General features: G+C 36.0%; 1 protein-coding gene across 5 annotated transcripts in view; it reads left to right on the top strand.

The window, feature by feature from the left end:
- Positions 1-19,650, top strand: part of ABCA6 (ATP binding cassette subfamily A member 6) — a 59,990-nt gene that overhangs the window by 8,879 nt on the left and 31,461 nt on the right. For all 5 annotated transcript variants that reach the window (XR_001178882.2, XM_013054499.2, XM_004749078.3 and 2 more), the window contains 11 exons: positions 1,474-1,615; positions 2,610-2,795; positions 6,872-7,019; positions 9,137-9,299; positions 11,488-11,546; positions 14,999-15,109; positions 15,496-15,671; positions 15,875-15,994; positions 16,235-16,373; positions 17,157-17,247; positions 18,362-18,501. Coding sequence is in view for 4 of the 5 variants with exons in the window: in XM_013054499.2 (XP_012909953.2) it covers positions 1,474-1,615; positions 2,610-2,795; positions 6,872-7,019; positions 9,137-9,299; positions 11,488-11,546; positions 14,999-15,109; positions 15,496-15,671; positions 15,875-15,994; positions 16,235-16,373; positions 17,157-17,247; positions 18,362-18,501 (1,475 nt within the window). In the remaining variant the exon portion in view is untranslated. The remainder of the gene's footprint in view (positions 1-1,473; positions 1,616-2,609; positions 2,796-6,871; positions 7,020-9,136; positions 9,300-11,487; positions 11,547-14,998; positions 15,110-15,495; positions 15,672-15,874; positions 15,995-16,234; positions 16,374-17,156; positions 17,248-18,361; positions 18,502-19,650) is intronic.

Below are 19,650 nucleotides of genomic sequence, written 5' to 3'. Positions count from 1 at the left end.
TATAGTAGTTCCCTTCTGTACTCAGGAAGTGGATTCTGCAGAATACCATATGCTTTCCAAAAATGCTGATGTTTCTAACAAAGGCTGAATCATTGTAATGACATGACCTTTAAAAAGAAGTTGAATAAGCAGTAATTAAACCTGTTGTACTGGGACATGTTGATGCAAGTTCCTGGTTTTAATAGTCTCGCTATTTTTTTCAGCTCTTGAATTCTCATTTAGTTAGGCAATTTTATGTAGAGGAAGGAGCTGTGAACTAGGAAGGGCTGCAACAAATCTTAATTTTGTTATTGATATACTTTGTTGACCTTGAAAAGGCCCATTAAGTACAATAGGAACTACAGTTTACTTATCTGGAAAATGAGAGGTTTGGACTCAAACACCCTGCAGGCTTGTTCGATCCAAGACTGTTAATAACTACCTCATAAACATGTGAACACCAGCACATCTAAACCAAAGCAGTGTGAACACTGAAGGGCATACCATTATTTATATCAGTTTAAGAAAGAAATCATAAATAAGAAGAGCAATAATAGGATGGGCTTTATGGAGTTATAAAATTTCAATTTTCTACAAAATTTAAATTTAAATTTAAATTTTCTACAAATTCTCCCTAATAGGAGAGTGGAGGTCCCGCTAGCTGAGATCCTCAAAAATGCTCAAAAATGCTCAAATTATCATCTGCCCCCAATGCTTCCATGGTTCCTGGATTGATCAGTAGCTGTTATATTTCCTTCCATGTCTACAATTAGAATATCTCAGTAAAATGTGATAGCACCAAACACACAAAAGCTTACTCTCTTCAATTCAGCCATTACACCTTAGAGAAATTTTTGTGCTTTTTCCAAAAAAGACACATACAAAGATGTTCTTTTTTCTTTTCTTTCTTTCTTTTTTTTTTTTTTTTTTAAATTAATGTCAGAGGCAGAATTTAGTGCTTCATCAGTTGCATATAACATCCAGGACTCATTCCACCCAGTGCCCTCCTTAACAAACCCTCAGTTTGTTTCCTAGAGTTCAGCGCCTCTTCTGGTGTGCTGCCCTCTCAATTTCCACCTTATTTTGTTCTTCTTCCCCAAGTGCAAGCGTGTTCTTAGCCACCATGTACCAGAAATAAAAATTGGAAACAACCTGAATGTCTATGATGAGGAAAACTTTGGGATATATTCAGACAATGAAATATTACACAGCAATGTATAACATTATTAAAGGCAAGCAGCAGAAGGACACATACAAAATGATACAATTTATGTAGCATTCATCCTATTTATACAATATGTGAGCACAGAGCTGATGCCTAGCCAGTAGGTAGCAGTACAGCCATGCCAATGTGGTTGATTAGTAATACTGTAGTTACTAATCTAGGTGGCAAGTAGAAGGGTAAATATTGTGCTGTTCTTTAGATATTTTCGTATGTTTCAAATATTTCATAATGAAGTTGAAATCATTGAAATAACTTGTCTTTTTTTGTAGGCTCTCCTGTGGCTTAATCTATGCTACCTTCATCTTCATCATTTCCATAATGATTACAGTTATTATAACATCTACCCAAATTATAGTCATGACGGGCTTCATGGTGATATTTACACTCTTTTTCTTATATGGCTTATCTTTGGTAAGTTCATACATGTATTACCACATTCTCTGCTTTAGATTTTAGCTATCTGTAGCAAAAATTAATTTCTCTGGAGATTACTACAGTTATTTCCTTCATGTCTAGTGTGTGTGTGTTTGCTTCAGAAAGTCTATGAGTGTGAGAAAATGATGTAAATAAGATTGGACCTCTCTTTTGCATAAAGGTCTGAATTAATGTATGATGCATCAAAAAAAATTCTGATTCTGAAAATATTTTGACTCTAAGGCTTTTCTTTCTTTTTTTTTTTAAATATTTATTTATTTATTTATTTATTTATTTATTTATTATTTATCAGAGAGAGAGAGAGAGCAAGAGCACAAGCAGGCAGGCAGAAGCAGAGAGAGAAGCAGACTCCCCGCTGAGCAAGGAGCCCAATGCAGGACTCGACCCCAGAACCCTGGGATCATGACCAGAGCTGCTTAACCAACTAAGCCGCAGCTTAACCAACTAAGCCACCCAGGCGTCCCAACTCTAAGGCTTTTCTAGAATATTTTAGTGAGGATGTCTTTGAGCGGTGGACCCATCTCCTTTCCCCAAAGTTCTCTGTAATGTGGTAGCTTTCACAGTATCTCCCTCTGACACTCCCCCTTGTCCTCACTCCCCATGTCATGCCTCTTCCTTCTACAGCAGGAGCCTCTAAATTCTGCAGACGGTACCTAGATGCTCTTTGTTAATGCATTAATGTAGGTTCTTTCAATATTTCCAGGTCTGCATTTCTATTCTTTCCCCAACTCTCAGACAGCTTTTCCCCTGCCCTTTCTTTAACAACAAAAGCCCAGTAGCTGAGGAGGTGCAAAAAAGGATTTTCTTTACAAAAGTGTTGGGGCAAGAGCTGATCATTGTTATACATAAATATTTTCATCACTGTCTCACTGATAAATACTTATGATGTAAAGATCCAGGTTTTTTTGCGCTGCCAATTCTCGGTGAACTAAATCTGTTGAACAACCAGATTATCTTCTCTCTCTTTCAGATTGCTCTAACGTTCTTGATGAGCGTGTTGTTAAAGAAAACTCTCCTTACCAATTTGGTTATGTTTCTCCTCAATATCTTTTGTGGGGGTGTGGGATTCACTGTGTATTACAGACAACTTCCTTCCTCTCTGGAGTGGATTTTGAGTTTTTGTAGCCCTTTTGCCTTCACTGCTGGAATGAGCAAGGTAAGAACATAATTCGTTTATTACTGAAATTTCAAAAGAATTTGCTATTTCATGACTCTTCACAGTCAAACATTTTCAAAATAAGAGCATTTATTCTAAACAGTTTTTCCCCCTAAAGCTAGATTTGAAAATGTTATCATTGCATTATTGAAAAAATCATCATCATACAAGGAAATTTGATTAAAACATCTTGACTAAGACAGATTTCCACGTCTTGGGTGTATTTTCATTTTGAAGTATTCTCCTCTTATATTTCATATGCAACTGTTTCCCTTTCCTTGTACTTTACATAACAAAGGCATTCTCTAGTTTATTAAAAATTGTTGTGTAAACCTCTGTTTGAAACCTAAAATCTGAAAAGTTTTCAGGACTATCAAGAGCTTAACAAATAATTATTAAGTATATCAAAATATTCATGAACCAGATCAAGAAGTAGAGGATGCCACAATGTCAAGTCTCCAAACACTCCTTCCTCTTAAAGATAAAAGTGTTGTGATCATCACTTCTTGCCTTTTCATTTATCTCCTAATGTGTGTTTTGAGTATGATTTTTTAGTGTTACCTGTTTTCAACTTTATATAAGTGCTACTCTATGAAGTGTTTTGTGTTGTTTTTTTTTTCTTTTTTTTTTTTTTAGATCTGGCTTTTTTCCCATTCAACGTTGTGTTTTCAGATCTTACCCACAGTTGGAGTGTTGCTGTAATAGAGTGTCATGTAGTATTCAGCTGTGTGACTGTGCTATCAATTTTCTTATTGATGAACAAAAATATTTTCCAGTTTTTGACTAATATTAGTTCTGCAAAAAAAAAAATTCCTACACATGTTTCCTAGTGAATATGGGCATTCCGTTCTCTTTGGTATCTATGTAGGAGTTGAATAGCAGGACTTAGGATATGTGTATCTTAATCATCATAGCTACTGCCAAATAGTTTTCCAAAGTGATTGCATCAATTTACTTTTGTACCGAGAGTTCAGAGTTACACATGTTTACTGGCATTTGGTATTGTCAGTTGTCCAAATTTTAGCCTTTCTGGTAGATCTGCGGGAATAAACTGTGTGGTATTAATTTGCATTTTCCTGATTTTTTTATGAAATTTAATTCTCTTTCATATCTGTAGAGGTATTTGGGGGGGGTTTCTCTTTTATAAAGTGCCTATCCAGGTCTTGCCCCCATTTTTAAAAAAAGATTTTGTATTTATTCACTCGAGAGAAAGAGCAAGAGTAAGAACATGGGTGGGGGGAGGGGCAGAGGGAGAAGCAGACTCCCTGCTGAACTCAACCCCAGGACTCAGGGATGGAAATCTGAACCAAAAGCAGATACTTCAGCAGCTAAGGCATCCAGGTTCCCTTTTCCCCTCATTTTTTACCTAACTTTTTTTAAATCTTTTCTTCATTACTTTGTAAGAATTTCTTATATATACTGCATATGAAACATTTTTCAGTTACTTGTTGCTGACATTTTTACTCTTTTAATGGTGTTTTAATGAACAAGTTTCTTAATTTTGATAAAGTCCGGTTTGTCAAGTTTCTTCTCTGTAGAGTGCTTTTTTTTTTTTTTTTTAAAGATTTTATTTGTTTACTTGACAGACAGAGATCACAAGTAGACAGAGAGGCAGGCAGAGAGAGAGAGAGGAGGAAGCAGCCTCCTCACTGAGCAGAGAGCCCGATGCGGGACTCGATCCCAGGACCCTGAGATCATGACCCGAGCCAAAGGCAGCGGCTTAACCCACTGAGCCACCCAGGCGCCCCTGGAGAGTGCTTTTGTACCTTTAAGAAATCATTGCATTCCCCAAGATTATAAAGATATTCCCCCATTTTTATATGAAAACTCAGTTGATTCAGCCTTTATATTCAGATACAAAATCTATTTCAAAATAACTTTTGTGTATCTATAGGTAGAAAGAATATTAATTTTTCTACATGCATATCCAATTTCTTCTGTTTCATTTATTGAAAAGACATCCTTTCCCTGAATGGATTGCAGTATTTCCTTTGTCACAGCTCAACCAATCACGTATTGACCTGTCTGTCCTTGCTCTGTTGTCACCTTGTCTTAATTGCTTTTACTGATCTGTCTGGATGTCTGGTAGTGATAATTTTACCACTTGATTTTCTTTTCCAAGAGTCTTTTCTATTCTAGGTTCTTTGAATGATGTAAATTTTAGAATTAACTTACTAAGTTATACACGTACCTATGTATGTGTGCACAAAGCTGTTGACTTTTTGGTACAGTTGAATTTTTCAATCAATTTGAGGGAAATTGACACTTTTTAAAGAAATTTAGTTTTTTATTTAAGAGAAAGAGAGAACGTGAGAGAGAAAGGAAGAGAGCATTTGCAGCAGGGAGGGGCACCGGGAGAGAGAGAATCTCATGCAGACTCCCCACGGAGCATGGAGTGGATCTCAGGAGTGGATCCCATGACTGAGATCATGACCTGAGCTGAAATCAAGAGCTGGGCATTTAACTGACTGGGTCACCCTGGCACCCTGACACTTCTTTTTGATCACGAACATAAGATAGCTTCACATTCATCTTCACTTAGTAATTGTTTTAATTTTAAGTATTGAGCCTTATACATTTTTTATATATTCCAAAGCTTCTGATACTTTTGATGCCACTATAAATAGTATGTGTTTAAATTATTATTTTAAAATGTTTGTTGTTAATGTAGAGATGTAACCAGAAATCACTGTATCCAGCATTCTTGCTATATTCTTTTATTAAAACTAGTATTTTTCTGAGCTTTATTTGGGGATTTTCTTACATATAGTCATGATGTCTACAAATAATGATGGTTTTTTCCTTTTTGCAGTTCTTATGCCAATTACTTTTTTTTTTTTTTTTTTTTTGGTCTTATTGTGGAGACTGGGACCTTTAGTGCAATGTTGAATAGAAATGAAAGCAAAGGAAACGCTTTTAACGTTTCATAATAAGCATGATTTTTGATGTTGGTCTTTGTACATCTGTTTTACCAGGTTAAAGAAGATTGCTTATTTTCTTAGTTTGTGAAGAGACTTTCTTCATTATAAGTGGATACTAAATTGTGTCAAATGATTTTTGTGCATGTTCAATGATTAGCCACATTAGTGTCTCCTTCAATCTGTTTTATGTTGAATTACATAGATTGATCTTAAAATTCCAACCCAGACTTGTGTTCCCAGAATAAACTCAAATTTGTCATTGAATGTTAAGATTTTAACATAAATAGGGTTGTATATTGTCTAGTGCAAGGAACCAAGCTTGAGAGCTGGACTTCCTTTGTTCTGAGTTCACCTTTGCTGCTCCTTACTATGTAATTTTGACTTTTGTTGTTTAAGCTACTCAATTTCTATTTGCTTCACTTCCACCATATGTAAAATGCACATAAAAATAATAAGATTTCCCCCAGGGGGTTATGATGAGGATTAAATGAAGTATTACAAAAAGCCTTAGAATAATACCTAGAGTGCAACGCCTATGGTTACATGACAGAATTATAAACATACCTTTATTTGCAGTAATAACTAGAAAAAGAAGTTTTCTCTAGAAAAAGAAGCATCTCTAAGATGCTTCAAATAACTCTTCATATTCTTTCTAAAATGACTGTTTTTTGCTGCATAGATATTTTGCAATATTGCAATGACTTTATGATTATCATTTAATTTAATTTAAATTCCTATTCTTAGTGGCACCTGGGTTGCTCAGTCCCTTAAGTATCTGTCTTCAGCTCAGGTCATGATTCCCAGGGTCCTGGGATCAAGCCTCGTGTTGGGCTCCCTCCTCAGTAGGGAGTCTAGTTCTCCCTCTGTGTTCCCTTCCTCTTGCTGTGCTCTCTCTCTGTAATAAATAAATAAAATCTTTAAAAAATATTCCTATTCTTAGAATATTGCATTTTTTAAGTTGGTATTAAGTTGGCACTTCATTCTAATAATCCTTGGATTGCTGTCATATAGAAATAGTTACACCAATAACTTCATTATAAGGGCTTCTCAAAAAAGCTACTTAATAAAATGATAATTCTTGCTGCTATGCCAAATTATTATATTATATTATATATTTATCTTAAATACTTATTACTATTTTTGTCCAAATTTTAGATTATCTACTTGGATAATACTATGGATGGTATAATTTTTCCTGACCCTTCAGGAGACTCCTATGTAATGATTGCAACTTTTTCCGTTTTGGCTTTTGATGCACTTTTCTACTTGGCACTGGCATTATACTTTGACAAAATCTTACCCTGTAAGTAAAGGTGTCTTTTCTCTGACCTCTGCACATACTGATCACACTGTATATTTTTACTGAAGGTTATATAAATGTATATTAAGAAATAATAACAAATTTTTCCCATCACAAGCTGAATGAGTTCTTAATTTCTCCTTCAGAGTTTTAATGGTTTGAATTTAAATGTAAAAACAATTATTCTGGGGCGCCTGGGTGGCTCAGTGGTTTAAGCCTCTGCCTTCAGCTCAGGTCATGATCTCAGGGTCTGGGATCGAGCCTCACATCAGGCTCTCTGCTCAGCGGGGAGCCTGCTTCCCCCTCTCTCTCTCTGCCTGCCTCTCTGCCTACTTGTGATCTCTCTCTATCTATTTTTAAATAAATAAAAATCTTAAAAAAAAAACAAAAAAAACAATTATTCTTCTGGTTTTAATAATATGCATTACAAATACACAGTAATTAAATAACGTTAATTTTTTTTCAAGAATCCCAGAACATGTTTTTAAAGAAAGATATTTAAGGCTTTTTTTTAGAACAGGCTGAAATAAATTAGTTCTTAACATGGCTTTGGCTAATGTAGAGCCATTGTGCAGTGAAAGTGTTTCTTACTAAATAGTTCTTGGGGCACTTGGGTGGCTCAGTCAGTTGCGTGTCTGACTCTTGGTTTCAGTTCAGGTCTTGATCTCAGAGTTGTGGGATCCAGCCTGGTGTCAGGCTCCCTGCTCAGTGGGGAGTCTGCTGAAGATTCTTTTCCTCTGTTCTTGCCCCGTCTTGTGCTCTAGCTCTCTAATAAATTAATAAATCTTAAAAAAAAAGTAGTTCTGACAAGAACGTGGGGCCGATTGTAAACTAAATAGCTAGGAAGGGCCTCAGATGTGAAATAATCAGGTTCTTAAGGATTCCCCTTGGGAGGACCATTTCAGAAGGGGAGATGTCCATCCTTTAAGGAAATAACAACATAAAAATTAGAACATTTTCAGCATTATTCAACTTTTTTTTATATGTTGTTCATATTTACAAAACTATATTACTCAGTTAAATTTTCTCTATCTCACAAACAAAAATTTCCCAAGTCCAGAATTTCTTTACACATGCTAAAATCAGAATGCCGTTTTTCCTTGCAAATTTTATTTATTTATCTTATTTTTTATGTTCTTTCCACTTTGTAGTTAAAGCTGTCTTATATGTTTCTATGCAATTTTTTTATATATCCTTATCTTTCTGTGACTTCTGGTAAAGTCCTTAGTGACGAACCCCACTTCATTGTTTCAAATTTGGAAAATGCAAATATATTTATCCTGAACAGATACAATTTCTCCCTGTACTTTGCACGCACACACCATGGGAATTTCAGTATGATATTCAACCCTATTGTTGTGATCAAGTGATTTTTTTTAATTTTTAAAATTTAATTTGATTTTTTTCATTGTTCCAAGATTCATTGTTTATGCACCACGCCCAGTGCTCCATGCAATGCGTGCCCTCCTTAATACCCACCACCAGGCCCACCCAAGCCCCCAACTCTTCTCTCCTCCAAAACCCTCAGTTTGCTTCTCAAAATCCACAGTCTCTAATGCTTTGTGATTTCTTTTTTTCTTTTCCTTTCTTTTTCTTTTTTTCTTTGAGAGAAAACACCATGAGTGAGGCAACGGTCAAGAGAAAATCTTAAGCAGGCTTCATGCTCAGGGCAGAGGCTGATGAGGGACTGGATGTCACCACCCCGAGATCATGAGCTGAGCCCAAATCAAGACCCAACCATGCACCTCTGTGGTCAAAGTGATTTAAGTTCACAAACATGTTTTAGTTGTTTTTATGTGCTGTGTAAGGACTCTCCCCCCAAATATTTGGTTTCACTCATTCTAAATACCTTTTTTTACATTTTTTCAGAACTTTGGCTTCTATATACTTTCTTGAAAGTTCTATTATACTGTTTAACTTTTGTGGTAACAGGTTATTTCCTTTGAATTTTCATTGTTCACTTCACGACAAGTTTTCTTTTCAATAATAGGAAGTAAGGAAGAAAAGACTTTCTCTATGATGCTTAAAAGTCAGATACTCTGTACGGTTCTGAATAAGTCTTCTTTACTCATTGTTCTAATGTGACTGATCCAATGTCTTATTGCCTTTTGACTGATTAGATGGGGATGAGCGCCATTATTCTCCATTATTTTTCCTGAACTCCTCTTGTTTCCAACACCAGAGGACTAATACTGTCATTGAGAAAGAAATAGAGCCTGAGCCTCCGTCTCAGGACTGTTTTGAACCGGTAGCTCCAGAATTCCAAGGAAAAGAAGCTATCAGGTAATCACACTTACAGCCACATATGGGTGTAAGGCAAATGAATTATTGGCCAAGAGCAACTGGCTGAGCCTGGGCAGAATATTGAAGAACAAACTTGCCTTTGTGCATGTTACTTTGAACTCTTCCATGTGACCACCAATGTCTCCTGATTGCTCCTAAAAGAAAAATTATTTTTGCTTTGCTCCGTATAATGTTATGGCATCACCCTCCGTTTTGTCTTCCTCCTTATTCCTGTGTTGATTCTCCTTTCCACAGGTGCTTTCCCCTTTATAACAATGAGAACTTCCTCTTTCCCTAGCCAGCTGTTAGCTAGACACATCTGGCAGTATAGAGGAACTCATGAAGAATTCTACCCAGAATCATTATTTTGCCTATGTAAAAATATCTATCTTTTATTCACAACTGGCTCCCTCTCACCTATTAGCCCCCTTCCAATTTTTCCTTCTCTGGGGACATTTGTTTGCACAACTATCCATTCCTGTAACTTTAGCTCATTCATGCAATATTCCCAGAACATAGGCAGGATGTCTGCCCCAAACAAATGGCTATTGACTATCTTCATCTCTGAAATCCAAAAACAACTGGTGGTTCTAATGGAAGTTTCTTTCTTAAAATAAAGCCTAAAACCCCCATTTAATGGGTGTCTCCCTGTTCAAAGGAAGGCAGAGATAAAACACCCTGTCAGATTCAACACCTTTTAAGTCTTTCTCTTTCGTATTTCCTGACTCTTTGGTTACCCATCCTCCACTACTGCCAGCATCCTGGTTGAATACATTTCCTTATCTTCATTTTGATTCATGCTCAGAGAAAAGGGTGACTCAATTCTGTTTCCCCCTGAATTTGAAGATGCACTGATCTTATGTAGTGATGACATTTCTCATCTGTCAAACCTGGTTCCTCCCTTGTCCTGCATTAGTTTCCTTTGGGATTCTAATATGCATTCAAGTTTGGTAATCACTCATTTAGAGAACACACTCGTGTGATGTTCAGATGAAACCTTTAGATGTGGGAGCCTAATGCTCAGGGAAAAGGATAGGGTCAACTTTAGTTTGGTGTTAAAACCACAAGAATCAGTAAGGTAACTCCTCAAGAGGATCTAGAGTTGAGAAGACCAGAATGTACATAGAGAACCCTGTGGAAGACCAAGATGATGTATTTGGCAAATGAAGAGGACCTTCCAAGGAAACAGAGAAGGATGTGTTGGGATGAGCACTAGGTGTTTTATGCAACTAATGAATCACTGAACACTATGACAAGAACTTATGCTGTACTATATGCTGGCTAATTGAAAATAACAAGAAGAAGAAGAAGAAGAAGAAGAAAAGAAGAAGAAGAAGAAGAAGAAGAAGAAGAAGAAGAAGAAGAAGAAGAAGAAGAAGAAGAAGAAGAAGAAGAAGAAGAAGAAGAAGAAGAAGAAGAAGAAGAAGAAGAAGAAGAGACATTTAGAAAGATAGAAGCTAGGAAGGAAACCAGTAAGTTCAATGTGAACTTGAATGTAGGTAACTTGAATGTAGACACTTTTAACAAGGACAGTGTCACCAATAGCAACTCATTATTCCATAAGTAAGGGTAGAAAAAAAAGTCTTTGTTGCAATGTTGCCTCACTACAGTGATGGACTCAGAAGCCAGTGACTGAGGAAAAAGTGAGAAGTGAGAAGGTAGATGTGGTGAATTTATTTTGTCGTATTTTGTAAAATGTTTTACAATAAGGGGAGGAGTGAAATCTGATTGTATCCAAAGCAGAGTTCTAAGCCAAAGAGAAGCTATCAGAGAGGGAACTATAGAAAATGCAGGTGACAGAGGGTCTGATTAATGAGCAAGTTTGGAGGGACTGGGAGAGCGTGGGAGGGAATAGTTAAAGAGTACTGATAAATGAACTGATCTTGCACAGACTAAAACACATCAAATATTCTAAGGCTAGAGGAAGAAAGTAAGAATAATTCCAAAATGTTCTCCTTTTCTGAGCAAAACACTAATCATTTAATCAAACATTTCAAAGAGACTCTTTTATTTTCTCTCTGAGGGGAAACGATTAATCAAAAATAATCTTTGTCTCTCTGAGTAGACTGGATATGCCCTCCCTTATTTCACATAAAGACGTTGATGTATCTGTCACTTTAACTGGGGTTGTTCCTGATCCCTACTGATTTCTGTGATAGCTGAGTAAACACCACTTCTCTCGTTTCAGAATCAGAAATGTTAAAAAAGAATATACCAGCAAGTCTGGGAAAATGGAAGCATTGAAAGGTAAAGACAAATATTTCATTGTTTCATTGACTTCTTTATTACAAAAAATGGAGGAAGTTCCATGTGAAAACAGAAAAAGAAAACAATCCAAACAATCTAACTCTGCCCCTTGGAGATTAATGATTGAGATCTGGCTATAAATCCTTCTAGATGTTTCATGCATCTATCAATTTCCAAGAATGGGGTGACACAATGAAAAGTGTGACTTCACTTAGTTTTTGAAGATGAGTTTGCTAAAAACCATATTGTGTTTTATTTGCACTATGAGGAAAGAATGTTTAGCCTTAAAATTGATAATTTTTTATACCACCCAGGGAATCTACATAGTTTATGTACTGGTGAGATTAACTAGAAGAGATGAGTAACACCATAGACCATGAATTATATTTCTTAAGTCACTATCCCCAGGGGAAACAAAGTTATAATTTTGGATCAGCCAATGTATCTTATAGTAAATTCTAACAAATACAGTTTTCTATAGTAAACATTTAAGTAAGCCTCCAAGTTAGTGGCTACATTTCATAGAGGACAGCTTGCTTTTATTAATAATAGCTTTTAGGGAGAATGTAATTGAATTTTATAAGAGATGGAAGCCTTAAAAGTTACAAAAGAAGAGCTATGGAACTCCCCTAAGGTTGAGAGTTCTCCATCTGATGCATGTACCGCACATTTACTTTCTGGAAGAGAGTGCCCCTTAACTCAGACCTTATACTTAGTCCTCTGAGATCATTTCTCACTTTGAGAGTTTCCTGTACCCTTGTCAGCAAATTGATTCTCATCTCAGGTTTGTCCCCTCCAATGCCATCTAGATCTGTGGTTTCTTTCTTTAATTTTAGCCAAGGATATATTGAAGTATTCTTTAAATTTGTCATTTCAATTTCCAGAGCACATGATGCACTACTTCTGTACTCATCAATAACCATGAATTACTTTTTACGTCTAGACATCTTCCAAAAAATTTTTAAAGTGAAAACCAATGGGGGCACCTGGGTGGCTCAGTGGGTTAATCCTCTGCCTTCGGCTCAGGTCATGATCTCAGGGTCCTGGGATCAAGCCCTGCATCAGTCTCCCTGCTCAGCCGGGAGCCTGCTTCCCCCTCGCTCTCTGCCTGCCTCTCTGTCTGCTTGTGATCTCTGTCTGTCAAATAAATAAAATCTTAAAAAAAAAAAAAAGAAAGAAAAAAAGAAAACCAATGAATATCAGTGCATGGAAAACCATATGAAATCACCAGTTACATTTGCTCTTTGGGAAGTAAGGGGGGAGCTATACTCTCCCCATCTTCTCCCCACGCAGCTAGTTCCTATAGCAGCTTTGGAACACCTTTGGGAACACACTTCGAAGTCCTTACCTACAGCCTGTCTTTCAGCCGCTGACCGGATTCTGTTGTATGACTACCTTGATTGACTTATAGTCATGAACACAATTTGGCTTGTTTCCAGTTATTCATTATCATAAAAAATTCTATAATGAGCCTTCTTGTTCAATCTTTGGAAATATCACAATTTCTGAATATAAATCTCTAAGAGCAGATTATTCAAAAGGACAATATTTTTTACCTCCTTATTCATATTTCAGATCATTTTCCTCCAAGCTTACAAAAATTTATATACTTGTAGGAATAGCAATAATTAAAAATAATGACCATAATAATACCAACAAACACTTTAAGTTTATTGAGTACTTAGTGTGTTCTGGCAACGATGATAAGTGATTTTTTTTTTCATTTAATCCTACGAGATACATAGTATCTCTCCCATTTTGCAGATGAAGAAACTGAGGGTTATATTTATTTTTTTCTGATTAATATAGATCAGTTCCAAGATAGATATCATCAGTTTTCTCTCATCCTGGAAAACACCATTTTTTTCCATTTAAAAACATTAAATATAAAATTTATTGATGTGTTTATTTAGTTATCCCAATATTATTTGTTAATCAATTCATCTTTTTGATGAATTTAAAAGACTATTTCATTTATCTTTATTTTTTATGTCTACTTTGCTCTGTCTTGGGCTTCTTTTGCCTTCCATCAGTCAGTGTATTCTGGAGTAGTAACATTATTTTAATTATGATATTTATTCCACTGGTTGCTGTATTACTAACATGTTATTTTAATTATAATAGTTCTCCAAAAATTTTTTAAAGATTTTATGTATTCGAGAGAGAGAGAGTAAGTAAGTGAGAAGGGGGTCAGAGGGAAAGGGAGAAGCAGACTCCCCACTGAGCAGGGAGCCCAACTCCAGGCTTGATCCCGTAGGACCATGACCTCAGCCGAAGGCAGATGTCCAACCAATTGAGTCATCCAGGCTCCCCTTCTCTGACATATTTTAATACCATGTAGTCAAGAGTAATATCTTGTTATTCTTTTACTTTTCATAATTATTTGAGCTTATTTTTCTAAATTTTTAAAGAATCTTTTAGTCAAATTATAAGTGAGACTTTTAATGGATTAGATTACAACAGGAAAAATTTTCTCTTTAAATGTGATTATTATAACCAGCACTTTAATAACCGAGTAAAGTGAACTTTGCAGTGTTTAGTTTCTCCAAGATCATCCAGTTAGAAAATGGATGAACTGGAATTCATCCCAGTTGTTAATTAATTTCAATAATGTTTGAAAATAGGTCACATAATTTAACTGAAGGAACCTGATATCTCAGATATAATGTATTAGAAAATTCTTAAGAATTTCATCCAACAACTTTTCATAACAGAGTTTGGTTTTCACTTGATGGTAAACAAAACAAAAAATAATAAGTGATTCTTAGACAAACAATTTTTTTCTACTGACCTGTAAAGGCAAAATGTTTGTAATAGAAGAATAGAACATTTATAACAGGTGAAAATATACATTTTTGGTGAATATATTTTAAAAGGTAGTTAATGCCATGAAAAATGTTCATCATTTAACATTTGAAAATGTAAGCTAGGAGGGACGCCTGGGTGGCTCAGTGGGTTAAACCTTCTGCCTTCGGCTCAGGTCATGATCTCAGGGTCCTGGGATCAAGCCCTGTATCCGGCTCTCTGCTCTGCAGGAAGCCTGCTTCCCCTCTCTCTCTGCCTGCCTCTCTGCCTACTGGTGATCTCTGTCTGTCAAGTAAATAAATAAAAAAATCTTAAAAAAAAAAAAAAAGAAAAAAAATGTAAGCTAGGAAAAAATAGAGTATGATAAAAATGTTTATTTACATGTTCATATATGCACACCTGTATGCAGTGGAAGTGTGTTACAATGTTAATACTTGGAATTATAGTTAAGTTTATCTTCATAAGTGGTTATATTTATTTCAGAAATATTCTACAATAACTATTATTTTAGCAGCTGGCAAAATATTGGATATTATATGTTTTAAGTTTGAGAATACACAGCTAAATAAATTTTTTGTTCTGCTTTTGGAAACAGCCCTTTCTAATGCCTTCTTATTTATGATGTTAATATTTTATTTTAAAAACAGACTTGTTCTTTGACATATATGAAGGTCAAATCACAGCAATTCTGGGTCATAGCGGAGCTGGCAAATCTTCATTGCTAAACATCCTTAATGGGTTGTCTGTTCCAACAGAAGGTGAGCAAAAAGAAATTTCTCAAAGGCAAGATATCTAGAGGTCATGTGTTGCCTTTCTTATTTTAAGGTGAAAGTGCTTAAGAGAAAATAATGTTTCTTTATCTAACATCGTTTACCAGACTATAGGATTTTGACTGTACTTTATATTTCACAAATTTTTATAAAAATCATTAGCCTTATCCCATTGCTATGGGATATTCCAGAGAAAATATATGCTACCCTGAACCTAGATATGTTAAGATTTATTCATAGTTGTTAATAAATTGTGAAGTCATTATTTTACATTTTTGTGAATATATGCCAATATTTTCCTGAATAAGATCTTTAAGCATTAATAAAATGTATTGTCTTGCCCATGTTAAATTATTTTCAACTTCTATTTTTAGGATCAGTTACCATCTATAATAAAAATCTCTCTGAAATGCAAGACTTGGAGGAAATCAGAAAGATAACTGGTGTTTGTCCTCAATTCAATGTTCAATTTGACATACTCACTGTGAAGGAAAACCTCAGGCTCTTTGCTAAAATAAAAGGGATTCAGCCACAGGAGGTGGAACAAGAGGTAAATGCTCATGCTTAGATTAACAAGCTAAATTTGCCAAGTTAAATCATGACCTAATCAGAATATGCCTTCGTGATTTACCTGCCCTGTTATGAATACAGCTTTGTCAGTGAGGTCCTAGAGTAACTATCTGGTGTAACATAGTTAAAATTGTATCGTATGAATCGCCTTGGATTTTAAGCTTTGTGTATTTTCTTGCGTAGGTACAAAGAATTTTGTTAGAATTGAACATACAAAACATTGAGGATAACCTTGCTAAACATTTAAGTGAAGGACAGAAAAGAAAGCTGACTTTTGGGATTGCCATTTTAGGAGATCCTCAAGTAAGTGAGATTCTGCATGCCTTGGAATACAGAGTGCTTAGTAAAACGTCAAACTCTTCTTTTAACCTGAAACGTGGTAGAGATTTCATTTCAATGCATCAAGAGAGAATCTGCTGTAAAACCACGGATATAAGTATATCGGACCTAAATGGCTGGATAGTTACCATTTGTTATCCATGCTGCCCTGTGGGAAGAGTCAATGTGGGAGAGCTATATTTTATACATTATCATCCTCTGTAGATTTTGCTATTAGACGAACCAACTGCTGGGTTGGATCCCTTTTCAAGGCATCGAGTGTGGAGCTTCCTCAAGGAACACAAAGCAGGCCGTGTAATCCTCTTGAGTACCAATCTCATGGATGAAGCTGACATCCTGGCTGGTAACTATTGGTTTTATCTCAGTTTTGTAATAAAGAAATTGGGAAATGTATATTACTAAAATAAGCACTGTGCTCCCATGACTTTTTTGTGTGTTCCATTTCAAAGCAGTCTGGGGAATGGCAAGTCTAATACCCCTCTAGAATTCCTCACTGGCTGTACATTTGCTAGATTATGACCATTAATAAAAAAATTGTATGGTTTTTTTTTTTAGCTTTTAATTCATTTAAGCATTGAAATCAGTATACGGTTGAAAAATAATCACTTATTCTTTAGAATATGGAGTGGAAGATGTGGCAATGTAATTTCTGTGTTTTGTTTTGTTTTGTTTTGTTTTTCAAGAAATTTTGGAGCGCACAGAAATAGACTGGAACTCATAAGCTTATTTTAAATGCATCAATTTTGATGTGTGTTTCAAAATTTTTAATGTATGTTAGATACATTTATTTTCTTTTTTTTTCCTTTTTTTTTTTAAAGATTTTATTTATTTATTTGACAGAAAGAGATCACAAGTAGGCAGAGAGGCAGACAGAGAGAGGAGGGGAAGCAGGCTCCCTGCTGAGCAGAGAGCCCAATGCAGGGCTCGATCCCAGGACCCTGAGATCATGACCTGAGCTGAAGGCAGAGGTTTTAACCCCCTGAACCATCCAGGCGCCCCTAGATACATTTATTTTCTATAGAGCACTTCTCTTTTAGAAATTTGAGCATTGGCTCCTCACCTGTATTTTCTAGAGAGTGAAGAAATGACTACCATCAACTTTTCTTTCTTGCTTCCTTTTAATCAGATAGAAAAGTGATCATGTCCAATGGGAGACTGAAGTGTGCAGGGTCTTCTGTCTTTTTGAAGAGAAGATGGGGTCTTGGATATCACTTAAGGTAAAGACTTTGGGGATGTGTGTGTGTGTGTGTGTACATATATATGCTTTCTTTTTTTAAAAGATTTTATTTGTTTATTTGAGAGAGAGGGAGATAAATTGTATAAGTGGGTGCTGGCGAGAGGCAGGGGAAGAGGTAGAAGCATGCTCTCACTGATCAGGGAGCTGGATGTAGGGCTCAATCCCAGGACCCCAGGATCACAACCTGAGCAGAAGGCAGATGCTTAGCCAACTGAGCCACCCAGGCACCCCATGTTTTCAATACTGGAATTTCAAAAAGTCAGACAATTATGAGGGACAGTTGACTTTATGCTTCATCTTTGCCAGTCTCTTGGCTAGGGCTTCCCAGATGTTTTTCCTGCCTCCTTGTATCTTTGTAATGTTAATGACAAGCAGAATGTCCAAGTTCTAAGCCTAGGCTCACAGATCCCAGCAAGGCTACTTCATGGACCACTTTTCCAAGTACCTGCTCTGTGCACCCTCAGTCTTTCTCTTCTTCCCACTGTCCGTCTCCCTCAGCTGATCCGTACAGTCCTGTAACTGTATGTTTTTGTATGAAAACTGTATGTTTTCATTCTTGCATTGGGCACAAAATCAAATAATTTCAGAGGCTAGTATCAAAAGTGGGAGAGAGTTAAGAGCACTGTAGCTAATAAGAAAGTGTGTGCAGGTGAAAAGTACTTTAAAAAACCCAAACCAAAAACCCTATAGCCAAACAAAACGTGCATGTAAGCCAAACTTCCCTATTAGTCACTAATTCCTGATATCCATACAATCTGGTGTGATTACTTTCCCTAAGCAATTTCTTCTGTCTAATGTTCTTGCCTTGCTCTATTTATCTCCTTATTTGAAAGACAGTCTCCCTTCCAGCATGCATGTGTTTGTATATTTATAGCTGTTCTGAATTTATGCAAACTCCTCTATATAGATCATAAGATTTTTGGAACTGATGGTATTATTATTATTACTTCTGTTGTTGTTTTATATTTACTCATTTGTTTGTTCCCTAAAGGCAGGTAAAGTAGTACTCAAAGGTTAGGTATGCAGTACAAGCCCTGCTTTTGTAATAGCAGTAGAGAAAATATAAATCAATGATCTTTTCTTTTAAATATTAGTTTGTACAGAAATGAAGTATGTGATCCAGAAAAAATAACATCCTTCATTAATCATTACATCCCTGATGCTAAATTAAAAACAGAAAACAAAGAAAAGCTTGTGTATACTTTGCCCATGGAAAGGACAAATAAATTTCCAGGTAACTGAAATACAATTACAATGGCATGAAATTTGGGAGCAAGTGTTCACCTCATTATTACAGCTTTCATTACTTAATGGATTTGGATTTTTGTCTTAGGTTGGGTTCTTTAAAAAAGCAGAACTTGAAACGAGGACTTTAGCACACCTTTTTTGGGGTAACTGATACCTAGAAACACCAGGAGGGAATGGGGTCATGAGAGTGAGAAGCGAAAGAGGCTACGGGAGTTTGCATTATCGAGCGGATGGTTGCAATACGAAATTGAGATGTAATACCGTTGAAGTAAATACATGAGTAAGTGAGCAAGGGGCTCCGAGTTATGTCACAAGAGCGGTGAGAGAGCTGGGGTATTTACTGGATACTCTCCACCCTTCATTGGTTAAGAGATGCTCTCAGGAGCATTAATTTTCTAACCCACATGGCTTGGGCTCAACACGAGCCTGGCATACTTCACAGCCCAGAACAAAATGCCTTCAGGCAGGGCTTAATAAGCAGATTTACTGTGTATGTATGAGTATGGAAGGGATGGGTGTGGAGCACAAGGTGTCTGCTATAGGTTCCCTTTTATATTTTAATTTAATTGTGTATATATTTATCTTGCAGAAAAATAAATAGTTTATTTATTCTATAAAAGTATTCACCATAGGTTCCCAGTTTGCTGAGTAGCAGACCCAACCTAGGATTTGTTTGATAAGTAATTCTAATAACAGCTAACTCTTTGTACCATGTTTGCTATGAGTCAGGCACTGTTCCTAATAGTTTCCTATACATCAGTTCATTTAGTCTTACAACCACTCTAGGAGGTAGGTGCTATAGTCTTCCCTGTCTCAGAAATGAGGAAATATATCTGTCTTTTTGTTATAAAAATGTTCTTTTTTATCTAAACATTGAGTTTATTAAAGGTTTAACTCTCTGCAGCCCTGATTTAAAAGAGGCTCATTTGGATGATTCAATCTAATTAAGCAACTACTCAGGGATTCAGATTTAGTCTGACCCCCAAATAAGGCAGCTCTCTGTGCCCTTCAGGAGCTGCAAAATGGTGTTCTCAAATCCATAGGCTATACCGTGTTATTTTATCCAATGAGCTACAACTAGGCTTCTTTTTTCATTTGGAGAAGGAAAATAATGCACTATTTGTTGATACCACTA

This window comes from Mustela putorius, unplaced genomic scaffold, assembly GCF_011764305.1.
Source record: "Mustela putorius furo isolate JIRA1106 unplaced genomic scaffold, ASM1176430v1.1 tig00000487_pilon_pilon_pilon, whole genome shotgun sequence".
Lineage (NCBI taxonomy): Eukaryota > Metazoa > Chordata > Mammalia > Carnivora > Mustelidae > Mustela > Mustela putorius.
Note: the sequence above shows the minus strand (reverse complement) of the source record. Positions and strands in the feature narration are given on the sequence as shown.